Here is a 14,968-nt window from a genome sequence, read left to right as displayed (position 1 = left end):
TTGGTGATACCCAGTACCATCTCTGTTAACAGCTTTTGGGTCATTGAACTAAGGGCGGAGATAACATACAATTCACCAACACTAGCCTGAACCTGGGCTAGCTGTGCTCCAGCAAGAAGGCCCGTGGCTTTTTTCAACTGTCCCAATTTTTCCTCATGTTGCTGACCTTTATGGATATTGTAGATTGCAGCCATGCTATTTGCACCATCCCGTAGGTGTCCAGCCAAGTCCCTTTTTTTCTAGCAGAAACCCAGGTCCATTGCTGTGCCAACCAAATGGCAGCTCCCTTTGAACAATTAGGATATATGGAGGTAATCTGAAAACTAGATAAGGGTAGTGTAAATTTTACAGTTCCTAGTGTAGCATTAATTACAGTCCATTGAAACTTCAAGCCATCTTTCTTTGATGAAGTATTATACAATTTTGATGGCTGAACACCCTTATATACTCTTGAGAGGCCTTAACATTAATATCATAGGACGGGGTGTACTGCAATATGGTGCAGTTTAAATTATTAATTATTGGGACATTTTCAGTACAGGTAATTTTTTCAGCAGCAGAACAAACCTTTTGGGTATTTGTTTGATTATTTACCAGTTGGGTGACCAAATAACAATAAGGGCCTTTTTTATCTATCATGCTAAAAACTTTGGGAATGGTCATTATATCTGTCCCGCTATGGGCCCATTTAATTTTAATTTTTGACTTTTGGGGCTCAGTTGCAGTGATACCATATATTTCTATTTTTACCAACCCATTTGTTTTTTACTTTATTATTTGCTTTTATGAACTATTTTGAACTTTAAAAAAATAATTTTTTTAAACAAAATTTTAGTAAATTACTAAGATGTGAAGGCCTGGGCCATTGGGTTTCATTAGACTATACAGTATTATTTGTATTTAGGTAAATTTTAGGGGTGGTGACAGAGGTGGAGGGAATGGTGGGAATAATGTCTGTGGCAGCAAGGTGTTTTTGGTATTCATCCTCCGGAAGCCAATTAGGGAGGGCAGTGCATTTTGATGGTACTTGTAGGTAAGCACAGAGCCCAGCCCCCGGAAAAAAACCCACCCCACCACTCAACTCCACATTTCCAAGCGCGGTCTCCACAATTCTCTCCCTGCCAATTAACAATACTTTGTCTTTTTCACCAGGGCCAATTTTTAATGTCTTTTGTAGTTAGGAATCCCTGGACTTTGGTGGTTTCAGCAGAGCGAGTGTTCCTTCTTCTTTCTTGGAATAGCAGTGGTTTAGCATTATGCAGGGGAGAGGTTACGAGCACATCACCCTGTAATGGTTTGGCTCTTCTAGCAAAGTTCAAATGCACAGTAGTTCTGTCAGTGGATAAGGGAGAAGTTACAGGCTTTTCACCTTGTCCTTCACTCCTGCTGTCCAGAAGGAGCAACAACGCCAGAAGGAAAGATAGATCGATCATCAGTTGGAGAGCCATTACAGTGAGAAACATGGGCAGGTAGTCAATTTTTGGCACTTCACTGTGGTGTTGATAATTAACAGGACTTGATAAGGGTCTTTCAGCATGGGGCCAGGACGGTTTCTTGCTGATGGACCTCTATATAGATCCAGTCTCCTGGTTTCAGCGAGTGGCGGGGCTGCTCTATATAAAAAGACCTAACACATTTTGTTAGTGCCTGACTGTTAGGGGGCTTATTCCTTCAGCCATTTACTTCCCTGGTCCTTCTCGCATGAACAGAGAGCTACAATACCCGAAGTCCAAAGGTGCAAACAGTTCGATGTTTATTGGGGTGAATTTCCAGCAAGCATGATTCCAGTTTCCTTCCTTAGTGTTCCTCTTCCCAGCTCTGACACCACCAAGCCTTACCTGTGTCCCTGTTCCCGTTCCCCCCCTTAGCAAAACATGATTCCAATTTCCCCACCCCCATTCCCTGTTCCCATTTCCCCCCTTACTTCCTGATTGACTGCAGACTATATAGTAAAACTTGAGTTCTGCTTAGCTATACCTTAACCAATCATTTTACTGAAATTTAACTAACCAATCCTAACATATTGTAACATGATTAGCCAACCAGTTATATCCCACCACCTTAATTAGTTTACACCCAGAAAAAAATAATTATACAGCAGACAGAAACAATCACAGAACCAGACAGAGATTATACAAACAATAGGGAAATGGGGACTTCAGTGATAGAACAACAAAGAAATGAGGATTTCACATCCCAGCTATGGATAAGTGAGTTCTTGCCAGACAGGATGCTATCAAACTAAGTTTTCTTTTACATTTTCTCAGCACTTTCCTTTCTCTGGAGGTGATAGGCCAGATCACCTTTCTAACAGCCCCAGATTGCCTTATTTCAATGTGACTAGTTTGCAATGTGAGGATGTGATTGGTCACTTCCCAGCTTATGGCTGCCTCTGCTGCTTAGCCAAAGGCCTTAGCCTAAGCACAGGGCCTCAGACTGTCATAGTAAGAGAAGGCCCTTACACCGGCAGACAGTGATTTTGATTCTTTCTTTTATACCTCTATGACTAGCTAAATGATAAGAATATACCTACATTCTTAGAGTATAGGCCTTTACAGACAGTCCTGAATATCTGTATCCTAACACTGACAATAATTAAGCACTGTGTCATCCATTAAATGAATGTCCATCTGAGCCAGGGCCAGTGGGGGTGCAGCCAGTAGTCGCATGGGGTGCCCTGTTAGAATTTCATGAGGGCTGAGTCCAGTCTTTCGATTGGGAGTGGCCCTTACATTCATTAATGCTAATGGGAGGGCATTTGGACACTTTAAATGTGTTTTAGCACAGATTTTGGCCAGTTTATTTTTCAAAATCCCATTTTGACGTTTTACCGTCCCGGCAGACTGCAGACTCCAGGTGGTGGAGATTGTGTTGGATCTGTAAAGCTGCACATAACTTGTTATAATTTGTTCAATAACATTAGATCCACTATCACTGTTGCTACTCACCGGTATGCCAAATCGTGGTACAAAATCCTTAAACAAAGTTTTACAACGCTTTTGGCATCTGCCTTTTTACAGGGAAAGGCCTTAACCCAGTTGGAAAATACATTAACTAAAACTAACACACTTATAATTACAACATTTAGTCCTTGCTTTACCAGCACTATGTTGCTGGCAGATTACACACTGCTGGCAGTATTGCTTAAAATATACATTTTTTTTACAAATATCCTTGCTGATTGCAGGCAAAACTGAGGAATTACTCCCCATATGAAGGAACAAATATGGACACCATGTAGAATCAAGCACGTGGGTTTATTACGTACAGCAGTGACGGAGTGTCACCTCATTTATTAGGCTCAGAGACACTACCAAACAATTGATTACAATGGATTATATGGATTTTTCATGGGCAGAGGGAAATGACGGGGTAGGCAGTCCCAAACCCCTGGATAGGTCTAGCAGCAAGACGAGATAAGCACAGTAGCCAATGGTCAAAAGGTTACATAATGTCTCCGCCCATGGTTTCAGGTTAACACATGACACTTAATTAGTACACAGGTGTTCTCCATTAAACGATATATAAAGTGTGTTAGTATAAAATATATATATAGATGTTGAATTCTGATTTGGGATCCATAGATAATGAAGTAGCTTCCCTGACTGTCCGATAGGTACACACCTAGGAGTTAAAACAAAGGGACAAATGAAAAGTATATAGCAAAAAAGGTTGTCTTTTAATTATTCATTTGTGTTTCTAAGGCAGGCACTGGCAATGTCTAGGAGGGAGTTTATCATATCTCATATACTGATATGTTTGAACCTCTTCCGTAAACTCAAGGCTGGTGTGTAGGAAGACACCTCTTCTACAGAAGAAACAGGGCCCCTTTCATTCCCATGGTTTGTTCTCAACTTTGAGATAAAGCCCCCAATTATAATTTCTACCTGGCTTCTTGCTGACCAAGCTCATTTTAGCAAAAAGCAAGGCTGTCCTTTGTTTGTTCTGCTTCTTAGCTAATATTGTTCACTATTTGCTAGGTCACTGTCTTCTTGACCAAACTCTGGATTTTGGGTCTATAAAAAGAGCTGACACCGTCTATATATCAGGTTGTAACATAAACAGCATACGGATTTTAGCCCTTCACCATATTTTTCTGTATTTGTTTTATAGGCAGGTTAGGTTTCAATGGCTTCTATTTTTATTATTTAGGTGATTTGCATTAACACAGACATTCTTGACTTGCTTTTGGATTCAACGTTATTAGCCGCTTAGGGACTTTGTCTCAAAAAGACACAATTAACTTCTAACTCTTAACTTCTGCTTTTAAATACACATTGATTTGAAAAGGGAAAAACACAACCCATTTTGGCTCCCCTTTGGCAAAGCGACCATTGATTACACAGAGCCACCTTAAGACTTAGTGCGGGGCACTGACTACAGCTTCTATCTGCTATTTGTTACCAAAACAGATTTAAAGTCTTTTCCCATTTTCCTGGCTTTGACTGACCTGCTGCAGCCACAACTTTGGTCTTTATTTAAAAACATTTTAAATCTTGTAAAGCATTAAGTCACTTTAAGGATTAAATGCTAAATACCAAAATTAAACAACACTAGTTTCTTTTGTCTGGCAAAAGTATTTTTTGGTTTTACAATTTTTAAAACAACACCAATTCATCTTAAACTTATAAAACAAAGATTGTACACATCAGGAGTCGGGTTTTTTTTTAGCAAATTTAACTAACTTGTTTATAGTTAAATGATTTCACTTAAATAACCTTTTGCCTGGATTATTTACAGAAATTTTTCCAGAGAAATGTGCCCTTTCTTCAAAGGAAAAGCTGCAAAGAAACCAAGAATTTTCTTTTCATAACACCTTCTTTTTTAACATTTGTACAAAGTTTCACTGCTTAATTTCCTCCAGTAACTACAGAGTTAACCTCTCCCTTTTTTTCTTTTAACTTTCTCAAACTGTGGTTGCCTGCTTGTCTGGGCTCGATCCTCCCCCCCCCCCCCCCGCCCCCGTTGCATTATTTCTTTCCATGGGCACAGGCATTGTTTCACTACCAATTTAGCAAGGAGGGTGGCTTTTTGACTAACCCCCCTTTTATTTATTTATACAGACCTATTTACATACACACACATTTATTCCTTATATTTAGATCATAGAATACCAGAGTTGGAAGGGACCTCAGGACGTCATCTCATCCAACCCCCTCCTCAAAGCAGTACCAATCCCCAATTAAATCAACCCAGCCAGGGCTTTGTCAAGCCTGACCTTAAAAACTTCAAGGTCAGATCTGTCAGACAGATATAAGATGTATCTTATTTAACAATAACCTTAATCCTTTATGTCTGGACTTAATACAACCTTTTCCTTATTTGAGGTGGTGGTAACCCCTCAGCACTGGTGCTTTGCAGGAAAGGATAGTAGCAGGGCTAGGGACAACGGGAAAGATAGCATTAACAGCATGGTAAAATGGGGCAGTTACACTCACTGACCGTAGGAATAATGACTCCTTGCTGAATGCAGGAGGTAAGAACAGGTTGGATTTTCCCTTGGCCTGTTTTGATAGAGGGTACTGCTGCACCTCGGGAAGGGGTCTTGCTGGGTTTAGGTGAATCTTAACCGGTTGGGCAGACCCAATGCACCCAACCTGGTTGGCATGATTGGCTCACAAGGAGGGCGAGATCTTAGTCAGCAGTTCCTGTTGCAACGAGGAAGGTCTGGGGTCGGTCTTCTCCTGTAAACTGCCAGGATCTCATTTTGAGCGGGATCAGGCATGTCCAGATACACAACATTTGGGGTACAGCAGATTATACAATTTAATTTACACAGCAAGTCTTTTCCCAAAAGGTTAGCAGGTGAACAAGGGCTTAGGAGGAAAACATGATGGTTAAACAAAGGATGGATAGAAATGGACAGAGGTGAAGAGATGGGGTGGGGAATAAGAGTATTGCCCGCCCCTACCTTTTTGGATCAACCAGGGTGGAAGGGACATGTACTGTATACAATGGCCCATTTGCTTGAAATAGTAACATGTGCCATTACTGGGTTCCTAGGGGAGGTGGACGGTGGGGACCTTGGTTTGGCCTTCCCCTTCTCCCCCTGCAATGGGCGGCTGTTACGGGGTCCCTGTATGTTCTGGAGCTGGAAGGTCATTAACATAGTTTTAATGTGGTGGTGAGAGTATTTGGGTTTTATTCAAATTCTTATTTTTATTTTGTTTACAGGTGCAAATTTTTGCTTTAGTCAGCTGTCTTTGGGCTGACTGTGAGAATTTTATTTAACAGCTTCTTCCTGATTTTATTTAACTTTTTTTGGTTATGGCCTGGATTTTGCTTGGGCCACTGAGCTTTTTCACAAAGGCAACTCAGTGTTTCCCTAGGCATGACCCCTCATAGAAGCTGATTTAAATCCACCCATGTAGGGTTATAACAGTTTATAACAATTTGCAATTCCTTTTTGAATTTAACAGGGTCCTTTCTTATTTTTTTGGAAATTTTTTAAGTAAATTATACAATTCCATAGGAGACCAAGGTGCATGTGCAGACCCCGAGGTCTCATGACCTGAAGCACCATTACCCGGGAATTGGCACAAGGGGAACATTTCCTCAGTATGGGGAGACACTGTCTGAGGGGTGCACGTAAGGGGCTTCTGTTGCTTAATATTTCTTGCCAGCTTAGTCGGATTTAAATTCTTTGCCAGTTTTATTTTTATCTCTTTTAATTGTGTTGTAAGTTTCTCCTGGGAGTCCTTGAGACCCTTTATTTGAGATTCACGATGCCATTTTTTTTTATTTATGACAATAGAAATATGCCTCACACTGACATTGGCCAGAAGCGCACTTCTGAGGTGCACAATCTTGTCAAAGTCGAAATTTTCCCTCTAAGGGAAACCACAACTTTAAATTATTCCTATCCCTTGTATACCAATTCCAATTTTTCCAGAAACTTGCAAGTGAACTAGTGTGTGCCTTTTGCTGGACGATGATCCTTTTTGACTCACTGACCCCCATCTGTACCTGGCAAGAGGGGAATCCTCTTGGATCCTCCAGCCACCAGTACTGCACCTGGCGAGAGGGGAATCCCCTTGGATCGTCCAGCCCCCAGTACTTAACTCAATTCTCTCATCTCACTCACACAGGGAAGGTTCTGTTTAGGGCCTCCATGACTGTCTTACAGCCAGAGGTGCAAGTAAGCCGCTATGCCCCGGTACGGCGTACCAGCAAGAGCCAGTGCTCCATACCGGGGGCGGACCGGCTTCCCCAGGCGGCAAGTTAAAGGGCCTGGGGTTCCCAGCAGCGGCTGGAGCCGCGAACCCATTAAATTTCCACCAGAGCCCGCTGCCGGAGCCCTGGGGGAGCTGTGGTGGGGCTCCAGCGGCTATTTAAAGGGCCCACGCTCGGAAGGGGCCCTGGCCACTCTTCTCCACCCCCTGCTCTCTCCTATGGGGGCAGCAGCTTGGTGCTGCCTTCTCCCGGAGCCCTGTCCTGCTGCTGCAGGGCAGGCTCCACTGCAGCCCAGCTCCCCCCTGCCTCCTCCCCCGCCTCTTCCCCCAGTGTGCTGCGTTCCCGCCCCCCACTCTCTCTCCCTGCTGCTGAGAAGAGGCGGGGGCGGGGGCTTGGGGAAGGGGGTGGAATCTGGGCATACCCCCTCCAGCCCCCTGCCGTGAGCTGCTCAGGGCAGGGAGCTGGGAGCGACCCCAGCCCACACCCCCAGCCCTCTGCCCTGACTCCTGCACCCTCCCACTCCCCATGCCCTGACTCCTGCACCCCTCCACATCCCCACCCCCACCCTGAGCACCAAACGGAAGCTCCTGCACCCTCCCCCACCCCACATACCCACCGGCACCCCTCGCACCGAATGGGAGCTGCCCCAGGTAAGCGCTCCACACCACAACCTCCTGCCCCAACCCGAGCCCCCTTCCTCATTCTAGCTCCTGGACAGACCCTGCACCCCAACCCCCAGCCTGCTCCTGCACCCTAACTCCCGCCCAGACCCTGCATCCCCAGCCCTGTTCTAGGTGCACCCCCACCCTCAGCTTGGTGGAGAGAGAGACAAAGAGAATGGGCTAGAACCAGGGAGAAGGTAGGTACCCACTCTATGTGGGCAGGGGTGTGTGTGTGCAATCCTGTTTACCCCCTCCCCAGCCCTGCTGCCCTTGCAGCTTACCCCCAGCCCCTCCCTTGTTCCAAGGACCGACCCTAGCTCCCACCCCACTGTGTTTTTGCCCCCCAGCCCCTGCCTTGCTCCACTCAGCAGGGACTAATTCTCCCCCCATGCCTCACTGTAATCATCTTGCCCCACTCCAGCTGGGGACCAATCCTTCCCCCCCACCACCACCATACCCTGCTGTGCTCTTTCCCCGGCCTCTTCTTTCCCCAGGGAGGCCCTCAAATATGTTTGGCACCAGGCCCACAAAAAGTTGGGTAGCGGTGGCCCCAGGCCCTTTAAATAGCCCCCTTTAAATCACCCCCGAACCCCAGGGCTCTCAGTTGCCTCTGCAGCTGGGAGCTCAGGGGGTGATTTAAAGGGCCCAGGGCTCCCAGCTGCTGCTCCCACAGCCCTAGCCCCAGGCCCTTTAAATCCTGATTTAAAGTGCCTGGGGATTTAAAGGCCCCGCCTCTTCCGGTTGAGGCCCCTCCCCCTCATCAGGACTCCGGAATACCGGTAAGTCCTTTAAGTTACTTTCACCCCTGCTTACAGCCCCCCTTTAGCCAAGAGCGTTGGCTGGCACCACATACTCTGTCGCTTGGGGCAAGGTGATCAGACCAGTCAGTGGCTTGTCAAACCGCCTTTAGGCGGGAACCAGAGACAGGGGAGGAAAGAGGGTACGGAAACAGACCGTCTGAGGACGGAAGGGATGGGATCACACACTCCTAGACCTAGACAAGCCCCTTGCCAGTCATGAGCCCACAGCTTCACAGGGCTCTCTGTGGGTCTTCCTGTGACTCACACTCACACTGGTCTTCCGACCTTACTCAGTTCACACTGGTACACAGAACCAGATCTATCCACGACCTGCCCAGGTCTATCCATGACCTGCCCAGCCACCCTCAGTGGCTCTTCCTGGGGAAACCAAACCTGGATGGGACTTTAACCCACCCCAAGGGCACCAGGCATGTCTGGCAGCAAAAGTACGGATGGAGCATACAACTGACCCAAGCCCAGAGCCTACGGGCAGTCCTCCACTAGAAACCCAATATAGAGATTTCAAAAGGTCTCTTAGCTTTTTGGATGGGCCCGGGGTCTGGTGGGGAACAGTTCGCAGATCTCCAGCTCTCGGGGGTCACCATCTATCCGAGTCACAGCACCAAGATTGTCTTGGAAAAATCACCAAGCGTTGTGTTTGGTTCAGAACAAACCTGAAGCCAGCTTTACTCAAGCATGCGCATACAGGGAGAGTCAGCCAGAGCTGCTGTGGTGTAAACAAGGCTTACTGAAGGATTGGGTAAACCAGGAATCATTCAAGGAAATTAATAGACAGCAGGTTTAAAACAAAGAAAAGGAAGCACTACACACAACACCTCATTGCCCTTCCCTATTCCAATGTATCTTATTAGAGTTGAGGTGATCAGATCCACAAGCGGTATTCAAGATGTGGGCATACCATGGATTTATACAGAGGCAATATGATATATTCTGTCTTATGATCTACCCTTTTCCTAATGATTCCCAACATTCGGTTAGCTTTTTAGACTGTTGCTGGGCATTGAGTGGATGTTTTCAGAGAATTATCCACAGTGATTCCAAGATCTCTTCTTTGAGTTGAAACAGCTAATTTAGACCCCATCATTTTACAGGTATAGTTGAGATTATGTTTTCCAGTGTGCACTACTTTGGATTTCTCAACATTGAATGTAATCTGCCATTTTGTTGCCCTGTCACCCAGTTCTGTGGATCCCTTTGTAACTCTTCGTAGTCTGCTTTTCACTTAACTATCTCGAGTAGTTTAGTATCATCTGGAAACTTTGCCAACTCACTTTTTACGCCTTTTTCCAGATTGTTTACAAATTTGTTGAACAATTGTGATCCCAGTGTACTAACTGGTCCTGGTGTCTTGTTAGTGTTTAATTTATTCATCTGTTTCAAACCCTCTTCTAATGACAACTCAGTCTGGGAAAGTTCCTGAGATTTGTTACCTAAAGAGAATGTCTCAGGTTTGGCAATCTCCCTCACATCCTCTGTAGAGAAGACTGATGCTCGGTTGGGGTGTTCTTGTGCTGCCATGCTGAAATGTCTCTAACATATTCAATATGTTCTAGCAATGGTAGAAATACTGGTGACCAATACTGGACACTGACTTTCAGGTAAGCATCGGCTCTTGACAGGCCCTGGCTGTTGCTCATCGGTGGGTGGCTCCATAAGTACAGCTGGTTTTCAGTTGGCAGGTCAGGTCATGTGGGAGGTATCAAAGAGTACCTCCATCAGTACATCACCCTGGACCATCACCCAGACTGCCCATGTCAAAGGCTGGCCCTGGGTTTGATCCCCAGTCTCATCGTGATCACTTAGGAGAGAGGCTAGGGTGTCCCCACTCTGGGGCACTTTATCTGCACCAGTGGCTTCCCTGACACTCTGATCACTTAGTTACGTTCAAACCACACAGAATGGATAAAACTGCAACTGTACGAAAAATAAGAAACAAATAGGAGACTCCACAAACAGCTGTCTCTGGGATGTAAGAATAGGTCACGCTCTGTTTCTCATACATCACAGGCCTCTCTCCCAGGCCTTGGCTGTGCTGCGGTGATACCACAGGTAAGACACCTGTTCTGGCAGTGGCCACACTCCCTCAGGCGCTAGGTGGCAGGACCCTTCTTCCCAGCATCTGCCCTCCCATCGGGTTCACCTCCCCGCTTTTGACTCCAGCCTTCAAAGCCCTCCTGTCTAGAAACCTTTCCCTGTGCTGGGCCCTCTGCCCAATGTCCCACCTCGCTGTGCCCAGCGGCTCATTGCGCTCAGCTGCTGTGTTACTTGGGGCATATTTGGCATCCACTATCCTAGCTCTGTCTCCGTAGCTCCCTGCTCTAGCTCAGCGCTGACTCCCCATAGATGCAGCTGGTCTGTGCTGCCCCAGTTCCTGGCTCTGGTCTGCTTCAGCTCCTCAGCTCTGCCTCAGCAATTGTGCTCTGGCTTTAGCCCAGCTTGGACTCTTCTGGCCTGCTTCTCTGGCATGGGGTGGCTGCCAAATTTTGACAGCATTAATAGCGGAAGGTCACTTAAAAACTAACCCAAAAGTAGCCCAATCTATTTATTGAAACAAAGGTATTTTTTTTAATTAACACGTTGGTTTATATATCAAGTAACAAATGAAAGCTTTGATTAGATACCTAGTATAGATTTGCTTTAAAAAAAAAAAACAACCCTACAAGCCCCAGCAGGAATTCGTCCACATTAGCAACAAAGCTATGAGACCACAATCAAAATCAAACCCCCAATACTGGTAATTGTATCCTGATTGAGGTTTGAAAAGATGTTTCAAACAAAAAACAGTGAATGACAGGGTTTAAAATAGCCACAAATGATCCCAAAATGTATGTAGTGCAAAAACAACAAGAACAGTATAATATTATTGATTTCAAATTGAATCCAATTATGGTGGTCAATGTCTATATTCTGCATTGAATTAGTTGGCTACTGTTAATCTCTAAAAGGCAACATTTCCTCCTCACAATCTTCATTGGAAGTAAAATGCTTCTGCTGCTGGTCATACAAATCCTCAATGACCTGTGTAATCATTACTTTTCTTGGTGCAAATTACTCATGACAGATTTGGTATTGTTTTATATATGCCCTAACAGGAAGAATATTTTCTAAAAGTTTATCTTGTGGCACAGTTTTGTTTTTATCAAGTTCATCTGAGAAGACAGTCTTTCAACTTCAGCATCGCTAAAAGGTAGCGACAGCAACAAAAGAGTCAACAAACCAAGTTCACTGAGGTCTTTGTTCTCAGCGGCATCCGTGCATTCAAGAACTTCAACCCAAGACTGCTCAACTTGGTTATCCTGTGTATAAGGCCACTGAATCATGAGCAAAACTCTTCCCTGCTCCTCCAACAGTGCAAGGTCTCCACAAAACATGGTAAAAATGGGATATCAGCAAATCTAGGTCATGCAGGGCTAAGTGTAGTAGCAGGACTTTGTACTGAAAGAGATTCAATCACCTGGCAATCTCAGTTTCATGTGTTTCACAAACTCCAACATGAAATCTTGACACCTACTTTTGACGTCTTTGACAATGTGACTGGTTAGTGTGTATTTTGAGGGTTCCAGATGAAAATTGACTGCACAAATTGGTAAGTAATCTGACTCAAAGGTGATGTCATAGTTTAACAGAACAGTCCCATTCTCGAAAACACAAGCTCTTGTAAAATGTCTTTAATTCCTGCAGCAGCTTTCCTGTATTATCACTTTCCAATTAAAATATTTGGTTTTGTCCTCCAGACTTCCTGAAAATCAGGCTAATTTTGTTCACCAGATCACTGTACATATGATTCTTAGACGCGCGAGTGCCAATGTAGGACCCAGGCCTGTATTTCCACCTGAGGTAGTATTTTTGGGTTAGGCTTGCATGTTTGTCCTTTGTTCACACATGTTAGGAAGAATGCATGTGTATCCAAAAATCAAAGACATTGTGTATGTTGCTTAGCCAGTGGGGGTGATAAGATGGGAACAGATAAGAGCAGTTAAAACGTTACTGGAACGCACACTTTAAGATTGCCTCAACCCCAATCGCAAGGCAAGGCCAAAAAACCAGTCAGGAGGGGCAAAAGGGGATCTGATCAAGAATCCTGTTCACACAGGCACTAATGGATGGTGATGGTCAGAGAGAGGGACCTCAGCAATGGAGAGAGCAGTGCTTGGTGATGGAGTGATAAGACATTAGGTGTGAGAAACTTCTCAGACTCTGAACTTCCACAATGCTGAGCTCAGCCAAACTGGGACAGAGCGCCCTTGATTAAAGAAGAGATGTCCTTTCCTCCTCTCGTCACACAGGTTTAAAATCAGTGGCCCCCGGCAATCACATTCTGCAGGTGTATTTGCCCACTTTGTCACGAAGCTCTTTGGTTTTCACCGCATAAATGATAGGGTTGAGCATGGGGGGGATGAGGAAATAGAGGTTGGCCATGATGATCTGAATGTGGAGAGCAATTCCCTGACCGAATCGGTGTGTCAGGTTGGAGAAGAGGAAGGGAGTATAAGACAATAGCATCACACAGATGTGGGCTGTGCAGGTGTTGAGGGCTTTCTGGTGAGCTTTCTTGGAGGAGATTCTGAGGACAGCCCTCATGATCAGACTGTAGGACAGGGCAATGAGCATCAAGTCTAACCCGATGACTATAAGTGCTATCACCAAGCCATGGATCCTATAGACTGTGATGTCCCCACATGATATCTTTGCCACAGCTATAGGTTCACAGTACGTGTGGGGGATGATGTGGTTGGCACAGAATGGAAGCCTGCTCAGGAGCAGGGGCAGAACGAAGAGAACAGCTCTTATCAAACACATGAGCCCTAGCTTAGCTATTCGTATGTTGGTGAGGATGGTGGCGTATCTCAGAGGGTTACATATGGCAAGATAGTGATCAAAGGCCATTGTCACGAGGATGGCTGAGTGCATAGCAGAAACCGCGTGAAGGAAGAACATCTGGGTGAGGCAACCATGCACCATAATCCCTTTCAAATTGAACCAAAATATACACAGTGCCTTTGGCATGACGGAGGTAGACGTGCTGATGTCTGTGAGTGCCAGCATGCAAAGCAGCAGGTACATCGGCTTGTGCAGCGTCTGCTCTTTGCATACAACAAACAGAACCATGAAATTTCCCAACAGGCTGATAATGTAGAACATAGAGAAAGGGATGGATATCCAGATGTAAGCAGCTTCCAGGCCAGGGATGCCCATTAGGATGACTGTTGAAGGGTCAGAGAGGGTGAAATTGAAAGCTGCCATGAGGTGGTCGATGAATCAATCTGGCTCAGAAATGCTCAGGGTGCCTGTGCAGAGAGGGAAGCACAGCGTGAGGTGTGTGTGTGGTGGGGTTAAACACTTCTTAACAAATAGAATAGTAAATATTTTATAGTTATTACCAATCTAGAAAGGGGGATGAGCAATGAGGTGGCAACATTTACAGATGAACTTGGATGTCAATAACATCAACCTGTCTGTCCATTGGAGTGGAAAGCTTGTCTCCTCAAACAGCTAATAAGGTTCTAATTTAACTGTATGAACTCAGGACAGGAACCTGGGCGTCATTGTGCACAGCTCTGTGAAACCCTGCTCACAGTGCAAGCACAGACAGAAACTAAGCAAAACCTTGGGTTCCAGGAAGAGTGGGATGGGGAATCATTCAATGCCATGAGATCAGTCAATCAATGTCTCATCCTTCCCTAGACTTCTCTGTGCACTACTGAGCATCTTTCTCAAACAGAATAGTGCAGAACCAGAGCAGTTCAGGGAAGGGCAGCAAGAATGATCAAGGGCCTGGCCAAACTATCATATGTAGTGGGAGATGAATAAGAGGGGATATGAGAAAAGTCTATTACCAACTGGTAGACAGTACGTGGAAAATGTGTTCTCCGTGTCTCATAACACAACATCAAGAGGACATTCAATGCAACTGAATTGTGACAAATTCAAAACAGATAAAAAAAGAATGCTTTCTTCACTCAGTGTCTAATTAGACTGAGGAACTCATTGCCACAGGAGGTAGTTGAGGCCATGAGCTAAGTAAGGATCAGGAATGATTTGGACATTTACATGGATAATGAGATGATCCAGTTACAAAACTTATAGGTAAATAAACATTTTGGAAAGCTTATACACCCATGTCTTTCAGGGCACAAGCCCATCTCTAGCTGTTGGGCGTTAGGGTGACACCCTCATGCCAGTCAGGTCATCTCCCACCCCATCCACCCCTGCTCGGTTTCTTACACCTTCTTCTGCAGCACCTGGGGCTGTCACTGTCAGAAAGAAGACACTGGACTAGATGGACCATAGGTGATCCACGATGCTATTCCT

The 14,968-nt window shown here is 45.2% G+C and overlaps 1 protein-coding gene across 1 annotated transcript; it reads right to left on the bottom strand.

The window, feature by feature from the left end:
- Positions 1-12,967: 12,967 nt before the first annotated feature.
- LOC141980451 (olfactory receptor 52P1-like) lies at positions 12,968-13,936 on the bottom strand. The gene has a single exon (XM_074941696.1). The coding sequence runs from the start codon at positions 13,898-13,900 to the stop codon at positions 12,968-12,970; it is 933 nt and encodes a 310-aa protein (XP_074797797.1). The 5' UTR covers positions 13,901-13,936.
- Between the last annotated feature and the right edge of the window lie 1,032 nt (positions 13,937-14,968).

Source organism: Natator depressus, chromosome 1, assembly GCF_965152275.1.
Source record: "Natator depressus isolate rNatDep1 chromosome 1, rNatDep2.hap1, whole genome shotgun sequence".
NCBI classification, from domain to species: Eukaryota; Metazoa; Chordata; order Testudines; family Cheloniidae; genus Natator; species Natator depressus.
This window is presented reverse-complemented; position numbering and strand designations above follow the sequence as displayed.

What these genes read in the sequence shown, in the direction of transcription:
- LOC141980451 (XM_074941696.1), bottom strand. Translation starts at nt 13,900, where the DNA reads ATGGCAGCTTTCAATTTCACCCTCTCTGACCCTTCAACAGTCATCCTA.